At 37.4% G+C, this 15,366-nt stretch overlaps 1 protein-coding gene across 1 annotated transcript; it reads right to left on the minus strand.

Annotated features, from left to right (window-relative positions):
* Positions 1-12,648: 12,648 nt before the first annotated feature.
* Positions 12,649-14,894, minus strand: LOC146938762 (heat shock protein 90-2-like). Its single transcript, XM_085752679.1, has 3 exons — positions 14,675-14,894; positions 13,735-13,876; positions 12,649-13,630 (listed from the first exon to the last, which is right to left on the minus strand). Exons 2-3 carry the CDS (start codon positions 13,745-13,747, stop codon positions 12,786-12,788), a joined length of 858 nt encoding a protein of 285 aa, XP_085608805.1. The 5' UTR covers positions 13,748-13,876; positions 14,675-14,894; the 3' UTR covers positions 12,649-12,785.
* Between the last annotated feature and the right edge of the window lie 472 nt (positions 14,895-15,366).

Here is a 15,366-nt window from a genome sequence, read left to right on the forward strand (position 1 = left end):
CTAGGGCTGGCAATGAACCGAACCAACTCGACAATAGTTCGGAACTCGATTCGACAATTAACTCGTTGAACTTGGTTCATGAACCAAACAAGCTGAACTTGAGCTGAAAATTAAGTTCGTTAAATAAATGAGCTGAACTTGAGCTTTATATAGTTCGACTCGGTTGGTTCATGAGTTGGCTCGATAATATATATATATATATATAAAATTTAGTAAAAAATAATAAAATACAAGCTTTAATATTAAAATACAACACAAGTAATTTATTACAAACTTCCTATGATATTTATGTACTTGTTTTGAGAGGAATTTGTTGGAACAAAATGTGTTTAACAATGAACCTTAAAGAGTTTTGATGATAACAAGGTATTAAAAATTGTAAATTGGACTAGCTAATATTTGTTCAAGTGTACAGGACCATAATTATAAAGTTACATCATCATTGGTTCTGAATGAGCAAATAAAGAGCAAAAGAAAATGAAGCTTAGATGATTCTGAAGGCAAAGCGCTCCTGAAGAAATACTGCTCCTGAAGAATAGTGCTTCTGAAGACAAGAGGTCCAGAAGCCACATCATCAGAAGCTGAAGAAGCTGCACCATCAGAAGCTGCAGAAGCTGCTTCATCAGAAGTTGCATCATCAGAAGCTGCCTCATCAGAAGTCATTTCACCAGAAGCTGAAGATCAACTGGATTTGCAAAACATTCAAAGATTGAAGAATATACATTGCAAAAGCTGTCTATTGGTTTCGAAAACACAGCAGAAAATCAGTGGAACATTGCAACGGTCATTTCAAAGGTGTTTGAAGGCATGTGCTTGCAATTTGGACGAAAGCGTTGACATTGTACTATTGTACGAATTGTACAGCCACGTTCTCCACTACTCTGTTTTGTGTCCACGCTTCAAGACAAGAAAACAGCTCCAGAATACGGTCTCGCCTGCATATATGTTCCTTTGGATAAGGAATGTATTTCAAATTGGTTCTTCATAGGACAACAACCAAATCAGGCAAAAGATCATTGGTGAAAGATCAAGCTTCAACAACGACTCTTTGGTGTGCTGGCAATTTCACAACGTCTCTTTCACACCTCTATATAAAGGAGTGAAGACCTAAAGATTTGGTAATGCAAGAACGCTAAACGAAAGACTCATAACATTTTTACAAGTGCCAAATCTCTGCTGAAATTGTTCTGCATTCACTTAGAATTTCTGTGTCTAAAAGTCATATCTTAGAAATTCTTAAGTCCATTGAGTCTGTATCTGATTTGTATTGAGAGCACCTCTGATTGTATATCAAGTGTTCAACCTTAAACAATTTTCTGTGTAATTTTGTTTAGTTAGGAAGTCTCTTGCAGTTGTGCTTGAGCAGGAAGTCTCTTGATTGTGTTCTTGAGCAAAGGAAGTCTCTAGCTTGTGTGCTTGAGCAAAGGAAGTCTCTTGCTTCTGTGCTTGAGCATTTGTAATCAGATATTACTCATAGTGAAATCTCCTTGGAAGTGCAAGGGGGACTGGACTACTTCCGGATTGTGGAAGGAACCAGTATAATTGCTTTGTGTCGTTCTTCTTCTCTCTCTCTATTTTATTCCGCTGCATTTAGATTCTGATTATCACTTCAGAAGCTGTCTCACTTAGCTTCTGATCAGTGTGTTCAGTTTTTAGGAGAAACGAAGAATTTTTTAAAACACAATTCAACCCCCCTTCTTGTGTTTTTCTCACCTTCAATTGGTATCAGAGCCTGGTTTGTTGTGTAACACTTAACCGTGCAACAGTCAAAGATCTGAGAAAAACATGTCTACTCCTCCTCCTACTGGTCCTGGTGATACTAGCTATAAAAATGTCTCACATGATTATAGTGATAGTAAGAAAACCAGTGTTGGAAAAGTGCCAAAGTTCAATGGAGATGCTGAAGAGTTCTCTTGGTGGAAGACCAATTTTTACAGTTACATCATGAGCCTAGATGAAGAATTATGGGATATTCTGGAAGATGGTGTTGGTGATTTAGTCCTTGATGAAGAAGGAGCTGCTGTGGATAGAAAGAAACATACTCCAGAACTGAGGAAACTCTACAAGAAGCATCATATTATCAGAGGAGCTCTTGTCACTGCCATACCCAAAGCAGAGTATATGAAGATGAGTGACAAATCCACTGCTAAAGCTATGTTTGCTTCTCTCTGTTCAAATTATGAAGGGAGCAAGAAGGTCAAAGAAGCAAAGGCTCTCCTGCTCGTACATCAGTATGAGTTATTCAAGATGAAGGATGATGAAACTATTGAGGAGATGTACTCAAGGTTTCAAACCTTAGTTTCTGGGCTACAAATTCTAAAGAAGAGCTATGTTGCTTCTGATCATGTAAGCAAGATACTCAGAAGCTTACCTGCCAGATGGAGACCAAAGGTGACTGCCATTGAGGAAGCTAAAGATTTAAACACTTTAAGTGTCGAAGATCTTGTTAGTTCTCTCAAAGTTCATGAGTTAAGTCTTAATGAACATGAGTCTACTAAGAAGAGTAAATCAATAGCTCTTCCATCCAAAGGCAAGTCATCAAAAGCTCTCAAAGTAGTTGAATCTGAAGAGGAAGAACAGTCAAGTTCAGATTCTGAACCAGATGCTGCTGAAATGGCCATGCTCTCAAACAGACTTCAATATCTGGCCAAGAAGAACAGAAAGTTTCTCTCCAGAAGGGGTAACTCCAGAAGCTCAAAGAAAGAAGATCAGAAGGGATGCTTCAACTGTAAGAAGCCTGGACACTTCATTGCTGAATGTCCTGATCTTCAAAGAGAAAAGTCAAAGGACAAGTCAAAGAGGTCTACATTCAAACCAAGCAAACTCAAGAAGCAGATTAAGCAGAGTTTAATGGCAACCTGGGATGATTTGGGTAGTGAATCTGGATCTGATAAAGAGGAAGCTGATGAAGATGCAAAGGTAGCTGTTGGGTTGGTAGCAACAGCAACTTCAGAAGCTGGATCAGATTCAGACTCAGAAGATGAAAACGAGGTATATTCCAAAATTCCCAGAAATGAACTTGTTGAGTCACTTAAAGAACTTCTTACACATTTTGAAGTAAGAACCAATGAGTTGAAGGATTTAAAAGAAAAATATGCTGATTTGGTACAACAGCGAAAATCAACTCTATTGGATCTGAAAGCTTCTGAACAAGGACTTAGGGGCTTTGACTTCATGTGTAAAACATATGAAGATCAGCTCAGGTTCTTATGTCAGAAGCTACAAGAAAAGTGTAATGAAAAACCTTTAAGTAACCATGAAATTGCTCTTGAAGATTTCATTATATCTGGCATTGACAGAAGCAGAGTAGCTTCTATGATTTATAGCATTTACAAGAACAATGGCAAAGGAATTGGTTTTCCAGAAGTGAAACTTGAGAAAACCAATCTAAAATCTTGTTGTGAATGCATCAAGGAAGGTCTGAAAACATTCTTTGTACCAGAAGGGGCTGAGTTGGGAACTACTGTTCAATCAGAAACTGAAGCTTCTAGTTCTAAGGCTAAGATTACTTCAAAGCCAAAGAACTCTAAGTCAAAGGCTATGATCAAATCTAATTCCAAGACTTCAAAGGTCAGGATCCTGAAAAGATCAGAACCTATTCCTCAGAGTCTGGTGAAACCAAAATCTGGGGTTCTGAAGTCTAAGTTTCAGAAGAAGACAGTTACTGCTTCTGAAGTACCAAAACCTAAGGTGATGGTTAATCAGAAGCAACCCAACTCACAGCACAAGGTACAAGAAGTGAAGAGTAAAGCCTTAAGTACTAACCTTCCAGGACCCATAGAACAATGGGTACCTAAATCTAAAAAGGTCAATGATGTAGGTATGTCTAAGAGCAGTGCCAAAGCAAAGATCATGGTACTTAGACAGCGGTTGCTCAAGACACATGACAGGAGACAAGTCTATGTTCCTCAGCCTAACAATGAAAGAGGGAGGAAATGTGAAATTTGGAGGCAACCAGTCAGGCAAGATCATAGGTACAGGAACTATTGGTAATTCCTCTACCTCAATTAATAATGTATGGTTGGTAGATGGTCTTGAACATAACCTTTTGAGCATTAGTCAATTTTGTGATAATGGTTATGATGTGCTTTTTGAAAAACCCAACTGTACAGTAATCAACAAGGAAGACAAATCCATTGTGTTCAAGGGAAAGAGAGTTGACAATGTCTATAAAATCAATTTTTCTGAACTGGCTGATCAGAAGGTGGTTTGCCTACTATCAGTGAATGATAAGAAATGGATGTGGCACAGAAGGTTGGGACATGCTAACTGGAGGTTAATCTCTAAGCTTAGTAAGTTACAACTTGTGAAAGGGCTACCAGACATTGACTATCATTCAGATGCACTCTGTGGTGCATGTCAGAGAGGGAAAATTGTGAAATCATCTTTTAAAACCAAAGACATTGTTTCAACCTCAAGACCTTTAGAATTACTCCATATTGATTTATTTGGACCAGTGAGTACTGCATCCTTATATGGAAGTAAATATGGATTAGTCATTGTTGATGATTACAGCAGATGGACTTGGGTGAAATTCATAAAGAGTAAAGATGTTGCGTGTGATGTATTCAGTAGCTTCTGCACTCAAATTCAATCTGAAAAAGAATCAAAAATTTTGAAAGTCAGAAGTGATCATGGTGGAGAATTTGAAAATGAGCCATTTGAAGTTTTTTGTGAAAAACATGGAATTTTCCATGAATTCTCTTCTCCTAGAACACCACAACAAAATGGGGTTGTAGAGAGAAAGAATAGAACTTTACAAGAAATGGCCAGAACCATGATTCATGAAAACAATTTACCAAAACATTTTTGGGCAGAAGCAGTGAATACAGCATGCTATGTTCAAAACAGGATCTATATTAGACCTATTTTGGAGAAAACAGCATATGAACTCTTTAAAGGAAGAAAACCCAATATCTCTTACTTTCATCAATTTGGATGTACATATTACATTCTGAACAACAAGCTCTACCTAAAGAAATTTGATGCCAAGGCCCAAAGAGGAATCTTTTTAGGTTACTCTGAAAGGTCAAAGGCATACAGAGTGTATAATTCAGAAACACTCTGTGTTGAAGAATCTATGCACGTTAAATTTGATGACAAGGAGCTTGAAGATAAAACTTCAAAGCAAGGTGAAAGTTTTGCAGAGATACAGGTTCCTGAAGCTACTCCAGAACCTGATTAGATAGCTGAGTCTGAAGATAGTCCAGAAGCTGAACCCACATCAGAAGCGCAAGATGAAACTGCTTCTGATGAAGCACAAGATGGCTCACATCAAGAAGATCCTCCCAGAAACAAATTCAAACACAAGTCTTCACATCCTGAGGAGCTAATCATTGGAAACAAAGATAGTCCAAGAAGAACAAGATCACATTTCAGACAAGAAGAGTCAATGATTGGACTAATCTCAATGATTGAACCTACAACAGTTGATGAAGCACTTTCAGATGATGGATGGATCCTAGCTATGCAGAAGAGTTGAATCAATTTCAAAGAAATGATGTGTGGGATCTTGTACCCAAACCTCAGCACAAGAACATTATTGGAACAAAATGGGTATTCAGAAACAAGCTGAATGAGCAAGGTGAAGTAACAAGAAACAAAGCCAGGCTTGTTGCACAAGGGTATAGTCAACAAGAAGGCATTGATTACACTGAAACGTTTGCTCCAGTTGCAAGATTGGAAGCAATCAGGTTACTTCTTTCCTATGCAGTTAATCATGGCATAATATTATATCAAATGGATGTCAAGAGTGCATTTCTAAATGGTGTCATAGAAGAAGAAGTGTATGTCAAGCAACCTCCTGGATTTGAGGATATTAAATATCCTGACCATGTTTTTAAACTGAAGAAATCACTATATGGCTTGAAACAAGCTCCCAGAGCTTGGTATGATAGACTTAGTAATTTCTTAATCAAGAATGATTTTAAAAGAGGACAGGTTGATACTACACTCTTCAGAAGGACCCTTGGGAAAGATATTCTTGTTGTGCAAATATATGTTGATGATATAATATTTGGTTCTACTAATGCATCTCTTTGCAAGGAATTTTCTAAGTTAATGCAGGATGAATTTCAAATGAGCATGATGGGAGAGCTGAAGTTCTTCCTGGGCATTCAAATCAATCAATGCAAAGATGGAGTCTATGTTCATCAATCAAAGTACACAAAGGAGCTTCTGAAGAAGTTCAAACTTGAAGATTGTAAAGTGATGAACACTCCAATGCACCCTACGTGCACCTTAAGCAAAGATGATGAAGGAGCTAAAGTGGATCAGAAGCTGTATAGAGGTATGATTGGTTATTTGCTATACCTCACTGCATCTAGGCCAGATATTTTATTCAGTGTATGCTTGTGTGCAAGATTCCAATCAGATCCTAGAGAATCTCATATGACTGCTGTCAAGAGAATCTTCAGGTATTTGAAAGGAACAACTAATCTTGGACTCCTTTATAGGAAATCCTTAGATTATAAGCTAATTGGATTCTGTGATGCTGATTATGCTGGTGATAGGATTGAAAGAAAGTCAACCAGTGGCAATTGTCAATTTCTGGGTGATAATCTTATATCCTGGGCTAGAAAAAGACAAACAACTATTGCTATGTCTACAGCAGAAGCAGAATACATTTCAGCTGCAAGTTGTTGTACACAACTACTTTGGATGAAACATCAGTTGGAAGATTATCAGATAACTGCTAACAGTATTCCCATTTATTGTGATAATACTGCTGCTATTTGTTTGTCTAAAAATCCAATTTTGCATTCAAGAGCTAAGCACATTGAAATCAAACACCATTTTATCAGAGATTATGTTCAAAAAGGAATTCTAGATATACAATTCATTGATACTGAAAATCAATGGGCTGATATATTTACTAAGCCTTTAACTGTTGAAAGATTTGATTTTATAAAGAAAAATTTGAACATGCATTACGTGTCTGATTAGATGTTTGCTTGCTCCTGAATAGGATTTTAGGTTCTGAAGTTAGTTCAGAAGCAGTAGTCCATCAGAAGCTCTTTATTGAGGTTCTGAGGAAAACTCGCTTCTGATGACGTCAGCATCTGAAGTCCAGAAGCTGGATTTATTGCTTCTGAAAAGTTGAATTAGTGGAAACGTTGGGAGTTACTTTTTAAAAGTAACTTCTGGCCCACTAACTTGGTAGTTACTCTGTGAACTTCTTACGTGGCCTGTATGTGTTGGTGTATAACTAAAAAGGGCAATGATGATTTAATAGCTTTGAAAGTACTTTTCACGCGCCCCCAATTTTGTCATTAATGTTATGTTTGTTTGTCTCTTTTGAATTGCAATCGTTTTACTTTTAACACTTTGTCAATTCACACACTACTCACTCACAACAAACACATTTGCTCTCAAACTTCTTGTGAAGTAAGCGCATTCTCTCAACCTTAGAACCCTAAAATCTTCATCTTCTTCAAATCTTCGTCAATCATCAAAATGGCATCATCAAGTTCGCAACGAGAAGATTCAGTATCTACTTCACGAATGATCCCTGAATATGACTACAGAGGAAGAAGCATGAAATTGGAAGAATGAGATTTACAAGTCCAGATAGAGAATCCAGTGGATTTTGATTCTCTGGGTTTTCATAAGTGTTGGATCAGAAGCTACTTTGAAGAGCAAGGACTCATGCATTACTTCAAAATGTTGAATGGACCAACATACGAAGCTCTGGTTAGACACTTCTGGGTAAGAGCAAAATTTTACAACAGAGCGGCATCCCTTGCTGAGGAAAGTCAAATGGTGTTAATGTATCCTGAATTAGAAGGGAAAACAAGAGAAGAAATGGGTCTTGCACCGTTTGTTGAGGATGAAATCAGATCAAGTATCTGCGGTATTCCAGTAAGAATTACTCAATGCTGCTGAACAACGCATTTGGAAGGAAAGAGCTAACTTGGTTATATTCAATTCTGAAAAGGAGAAGAAATATGCTGAATTAAACATGGAAACCAAGATGCTTCTGAAGATTCAGAATGAGGATTTGCTTGCATGTGGTGATAATGAGAAACCAAATTTGGCTCAGAAGGTCTTTCTCCAGCACCTCATCAAGAAGGAAAAGGTGAATGTGCCCAAATACATGTTCAAGTACTTGGTAGAGTGTCTGAAACAGAGTCAGCTGCAAGATAAACCAAGGCCCTGGGTTCCTTATGGAAGACTCTTATCAGAAATATTCTATCAAGGAGGTGTCTTGGACAGTTTAAGCAGAGCTCAAGGCTACACAGATCAGATGCTGGATACAAAAACTGGAGCATTCATAAATGCTCAAACTCTCAAAAACATGAAGCTGATCAGCAAGGTCACCAAACTTAGAACTGATCTAAGTGAATCTCATGTTGTGTCTGATCTTATGAGGGATTTTCCACCCATCTGCAAGCAGGATCCTATTGAAGTACAGATGAGGTACATCAAGGAACACTATGTGGCAACCAAAGAGGTCATCAGGTTGGATGAGGTACCTGAGGAAATGTATGGTGGTACTGTGCCTCTGGCAAAAAGCAGAAGTGTTAAGAGGAAAATGACCAAAGAAGAGTATCTGAAGGTTGAAGAATCTGCTAAGAAGGCAAGACCTGCTTCTGTCAAGCTTAAGATTGGTGGTTCTGCAATGCCATCAATTGAAGAGGTAGCTGAAGACAACAACTCTTGTGTAGTCCTAAGATCTGGTATTGCTCCTGTACAACCAGCTATACCAAAGAGGAAGAGGAAGCCGGCCTTGAGGAGGACCAAGGATTTTCCTCATATCACCTTGACAACTCAAGATGCTTCTGATTTGGGGTTAAAGGACTTACAAGGGAAGAAGGCAGCAGCTGAAAAAGTCTTGAAAATTGCTGCTGAGCTACAAGAGTCTGTAGTTTCAGAAGCCAAGCAACTGATGCTGATGACCAGTGAGTCTGCTAAAGAGGATTCTGATCCTGAACCAGAGAAGGTAATTAATATATCATCAGATTCCGCATCCTCATCATTATCAGATTCTGATGATTCTGATGATGATATACCCTTAGCTCAACTTTTTCAAAAACCAGTAAAAAGCCAGTCAACATCAGCCAAAACCAACAAAAAGCCCTCTCAGTCAACTACTTATGAACCAGTTGGTCACATAATTAATGAGAAGTTGGCTGAAATGGCTGAGCAGAGAGAAAGAGTCATTGATACTATCTTTCGCCTTAACCCTCAACCCCTTAACATTCAACCTCTCAACATGATTCCTCCAGAAAATGTTGAATCTACCTCAGAAAAAGCCTCTGAAACAACTCCAGAAGCAGCTGCTTCTGAAAATGTTGTTTCAGAAAACCCCCATCAACAAACACCTGAACCACATAAACCCACAACACCCCCACAATCACCAACAACTACCATTGACCCCCAACTCAACACTCAAACATCAACTTCACCACAACAACCACCAACTGAAATTGAACACTCCCCAGAACCAACTCCCATGGATGTTGACAACTCTCAAGTCAATGTTCAAGCCTCAACCTCTACCGCACACATTGCTTCTGACCAGCCCTCATCTTCAAACACACAAACAGACTTTACCATTCCAGTTCCTAACCCTGTTCAAGACCTGGAAATCAGTGATTCTGATCTTGAAACCCTTGAACAACCACCCACAAACATCCTGGAATCTGGATATATTAATGCTGAGCTTCGCACAATCCTTAGTCAAATGCATAATCTGGTGGATCAAAGAAGGTCAATTGATCTCACCAACGCATATGAAGACTCCTGGGCATCTCTTCAGAACCGGGCAAATGAGCTCATTGAAAATGTAAAGGCTAAGTGCATCAGAAGCAAGGAAGCTTCTGTCAGGAATTTAATGGAGCATCTGAAGCAGAATCTCAGAGTAAGAAGTTCTACACTGCTCCTGGCAAACCAGCCTTTCTTCTCAGAAAAGGACTACTTGACCAGAGAAGCAAGGTTGTGTAAGCTTCTAAAGAAACAGATGGCACAGCAGCAGCAAGAGGCTAAGGAAAGGGAACAGGCTCTTCTCCAGAGGCAACAATACCTTGAAGAATTGTTGAAGACAAAAACTGAAGAAATGGAGAAGATGAAGAAACAACAACAAACCAATCATTAGTTGCACACCTTAGTGTTATCTTTTGTTTGTTGTGTGTTTTAAATTTTTAGTCATTGCTTCTGAAACCATCTTGTTTTATTTTTCAATGCTTCTGAATGCTTAAATGATTCTGACTGCTTAGCTGCTTTTGATATTTGGATATTCATGTTCATATACTTTGGTCTGATTTATTTAGTTAATTTCTTAGTATACTCTCTCATGTTTGAGTTTTTCTCAAAATCTTTTTGTCTTTTATGCTTATTTTTATCTCATTTTTTTTGATAATGACAAAAGGGGGAGTATATGTGACAAGTATTTAAAGGCTCTGAGCCCCATTAACATTAATGGCATTTGAAATTTTTGAAAAACTTCTATCATTTTTTTTACCTTATTGGTATGAGCTATGAACGAACGAAGAAGTATCAAAATTCAAGTAAAATTAATTGAACCATTCTTCTTATCTATAAGTTAATTCTTTCAATGATTCAATTTTTTAAAGCTCTGATATTTTTATTGTGCGAAAAATGAATTTAATTAACCTGGATAGAACTTAGGGGGAGCTTACAAACCTCACCTTAAAGACTATCAGACTCAGGGGGAGTTTGAGCTTACAAACCTCAGACTCTGAGCTTACAAACCTCAGAACCCCAAAGTCAACTTGTTAATTAGATTAACAACAATTGATCAATTTTAAATACTTTTGTTTGTCATCATCAAAAAGGGGGAGATTGTTGGAACAAAATGTGTTTAACAATGAACCTTAAAGAGTTTTGATGATAACAAGGTATTAAAAATTGTAAATTGGACTAGCTAATATTTGTTCAAGTGTACAGGACCATAATTATAAAGTTACATCATCATTGGTTCTGAATGAGCAAATAAAGAGCAAAAGAAAATGAAGCTTAGATGATTCTGAAGGCAAAGCGATCCTGAAGAAATACTGCTCCTGAAGAATAGTGCTTCTGAAGACAAGAGGTCCAGAAGCCACATCATCAGAAGCTGAAGAAGCTGCACCATCAGAAGCTGCAGAAGCTGCTTCATCAGAAGCTGCATCATCAGAAGCTGCCTCATCAGAAGTCATTTCACCAGAAGCTGAAGATCAACTGGATTTGCAAAACATTCAAAGATTGAAGAATATACATTGCAAAAGCTGTCTATTGGTTTCGAAAACACAGCAGAAAATCAGTGGAACATTGCAACGGTCATTTCAAAGGTGTTTGAAGGCATGTGCTTGCAATTTGGACGAAAGCGTTGACATTGTACTATTGTACGAATTGTACAGCCACGTTCTCCACTACTCTGTTTTGTGTCCACGCTTCAAGACAAGAAAACAGCTCCAGAATACGGTCTCGCCTGCATATATGTTCCTTTGGATAAGGAATGGATTTCAAATTGGTTCTTCATAGGACAACAACCAAATCAGGCAAAAGATCATTGGTGAAAGATCAAGCTTCAACAACGACTCTTTGGTGTGCTGGCAATTTCACAACGTCTCTTTCACACCTCTATATAAAGGAGTGAAGACCTAAAGATTTGGTAATGCAAGAACGCTAAACGAAAGACTCATAACATTTTTACAAGTGCCAAATCTCTGCTGAAATTGTTCTGCATTCACTTAGAATTTCTGTGTCTAAAAGTCATATCTTAGAAATTCTTAAGTCCATTGAGTCTGTATCTGATTTGTATTGAGAGCACCTCTGATTGTATATCAAGTGTTCAACCTTAAACAATTTTCTGTGTAATTTTGTTTAGTTAGGAAGTCTCTTGCAGTTGTGCTTGAGCAGGAAGTCTCTTGATTGTGTTCTTGAGCAAAGGAAGTCTCTAGCTTGTGTGCTTGAGCAAAGGAAGTCTCTTGCTTGTGTGCTTGAGCATTTGTAATCAGATATTACTCATAGTGAAATCTCCTTGGAAGTGCAAGGGGGACTGGACTACTTCCGGATTGTGGAAGGAACCAGTATAATTGCTTTGTGTCGTTCTTCTTCTCTCTCTCTGTTTTATTCCGCTGCATTTAGATTCTGATTATCACTTCAGAAGCTGTCTCACTTAGCTTCTGATCAGTGTGTTCAGTTTTTAGGAGAAACGAAGAATTTTTCAAAACACAATTCAACCCCCCTTCTTGTGTTTTTCTCACCTTCAGAATTATTTCTTTCTTCTTTTTTTTTATCAAAGAGAGGAGGAGGAGTTATTTCTAATTTAATTAACAATTTAATAAAAGAGAGAAAGAATATCACCAAAAAAAAAGAGTGAAAGAAACAACAAGAAGCAAATAACACATTTGTGTAAGATTTTAACTAGACATATGTGCTAAACTTTGTCCCACATCGGGGAGTTTAATAACAGCATAGTGGAAGAGTAGTTATAAAAGAGAAGTGCATTTGTTCATCTAAATAGCTTGCGCTACAGTTGTTTTGATTTTAAAGTACTACTACTTTTTCCCTAGTAGTAGTCTTAAGACAAACATGGTCTATAGTTTTTTTTTAGTTCAATCTTTGTATACTTTTTTAAATAAATTAAAAGGTCAAAATATAAATTTTTGACAAAAACAAAAAAAACTTTTGAATTATATTACTCGAGCAACGAGTTGAACCTAACGAGCCGAACCGAACTGTTCGTGAACTTTAAACGAGTCGAACTCGAGCTGAAAAAAGAGTTCGTGTCGAACTCGAGTCGAGTTTCGAGCCGAGCAAATTCTTATCGAGTCGAGTCGAGCTCAGACAGGTTCGGTTCGACTCGACTCATTTCCAGCCCTACTCTTAACAAAGCCAAGGTATTTAGGAATCAACTCCTCACAGTTGTCCATGATAAAGACTCTACGGACATAGAGCTTGATGTTGTTGGGCTTCTTCTTTGTATCAAAGAGGTCAAAAGGTGCCCTCTTGGGTACAAAGAGAATGGCCTTAAACTCAAGTTGACCCTCGACAGAGAAGTGCTTAACAACCAAATGTTCTTCCCAATCATTTGTCAGACTTTTGTAGAAAGCAGAGTATTCTTCGTTTGAAATCTCTTCTGGCTTCCTAATCCAGATAGGTTTCTGCTTGTTCACCAAATCCCATTCATGAGACACCTCCTTAATAGTCTTCTTTTTCTCCTCTTTTTCCTTCTCTTCATAAATTTCCTCTACTTTTCCCTCCTCATCCTTCTTATCCTCCTCATCCTCATCATCAGAAATCTCCTTCTCAACAGTCTTTTCAATCCAAAAAGAAATCGGGTAACTGATGAACTCAGAATGCTTCTTAACCAAATCCTTCAAACGACGCTCCTCAAGATATTCAAGCTGATCATCCTTAAGATAAAGGGTGATCTTAGTACCCCTTCCAAGAACCTCGCCGGATGTATCTCTAGTAACAGTGAATGACCCACCAGCTTGTGACTCCCACACGTAATGTTCATCATCATTGTGCTTGGTGGTAACAATCACTTTCTCAGCAACAAGGTAAGAAGAGTAGAAACCAACACCAAACTGTCCAATCATGCTAACATTAGCACCAGCAGCAATGGCTTCCATGAATTCCTTGGTACCAAACCTTGCAATAGTACCCAAGTTGTTCACCAAATCTATGAACATTAACAAAATAAGCATTAGAAACAATTAAATTAACACTCATACGTTATAACAAAACCAAATAACAATTGAATACAGTAAAATAATCACAACTTACCAGCTTTGGTCATGCCAATACCACTGTCAACAATGGTGAGAGTGTTGTTTGCCTTGTCAGGAATGATATGGATGAACAACTCTGGTTGCCCATCAAGCTTGCTCTTGTCTGTCAAACTCTCAAATCAGATCTTGTCCAATGCCTACAATGTTTACATAATCAGATTCAAATCCAAAATCTTTAATGAACAAATATTCGTACACACACAAACACACATTATTTGCACTCCCAATAGAAATACATAAGATCCAACAATAATTCACATTCAATTGCATACAATCATAACCATTCCGCTCCAAGAAGGAAAGAAAAGTGTCATCACTACGATTAATCAAAGGCATGTAACATAACGATATAAAATTCTAATGAATCAAACCACAAAACCCTATCATATAATCACAAATTGTTAACTCCAACAATAATCAAATTCAAATGCATATAACATAACGATATATAATAAATCTAATGAATTAAACCTAAACCACAAAACTCTATTAAATCAACCAACTACTCTGTTTCAAATATAATTAATCAACTTATACAAAAAAGCAAAATATATGATAAAAAACTTCCAACATATCACAACTGCGTGACACAAAATTGCACAAAATCGTATAAAATCAACGACCTAAATTTCAAAACAGGGATCAATCATTAAAGTTCAAGCCAATTCTAATCTAAAACCCAAACCTAAAAAAAACATTGAAAAGTATAACTAAATAATTTCAATGACCTAAATCTCAAAACAAGAATCGATAGTTAAAATTGAAGCCGTTTCTAACATAAACCCTAACCCTAAAAACAAATAAACGTGCAAACATATAATTAAACAATTTCAACTAAATTCCAATCATATGTAACATGTACAAATCAGATCACGAGCAAAAATCAAATCAACAACATACAAATTATTTGAAAAAAAATCGAATCGAAAACTTACATCGGAAGCGTTACTGATGAGTTCACGAAGAAAGATCTCCTTGTTGGAGTAAAAAGTGTTGATGATGAGGCTGAGAAGCTGGTTGATCTCAGCCTGAAAAGCGAACGTCTCAGTTTCTGACATGGGGGTAGTGATCTGGTTGAAGAGAGAGGGAGAGTTTTTTTTTATTAGGGTTTTGGTTTTGAGAGAGAGGCAGAATTGTGAGTGGAGAAAGAGGTGTGAGTGGAGTTTGTTTATATAGGGAAGTGTTAAGTAGGGTACTAGATCCTTCGGTGATGATTGCGCAGTGCTATTGGGTTAAGATTTGACTTCTAGATCCTTCTTCTATGCGTGTGCACGTCTGTGTGATGGACTCCCAATTTTGGTTAGGAAAAGTAAAAATGCTTGGTCCGAAATTGTAATGGGAAATTGGGAATGAAGTTGCATAGTTCACATTATTTCTTCATCTCTATTTCATATGTCTTTCATAATTTATTTATTTTTTGCATATCAAAATTTATTAATAACCAAATTATTGCACAAGACAAATTAATTCATACACAAAAATCAAATCAATAATAAAAACAAACCTGAAATCAAATCAACACCAAAACTAAGCTAAACCCCCACGAACTAGCTGAAACCAAAATTTGAGTCAAAACCTCCCAAAAACAAAATCCAAACACCCCTCGATCGCCTGCTACTTACACCAA

The sequence above is a fragment of the Medicago sativa genome, chromosome 3 (genome assembly GCF_051527215.1).
Source record: "Medicago sativa cultivar Bolivia chromosome 3, Bolivia_mono, whole genome shotgun sequence".
NCBI lineage: Eukaryota > Viridiplantae > Streptophyta > Magnoliopsida > Fabales > Fabaceae > Medicago > Medicago sativa.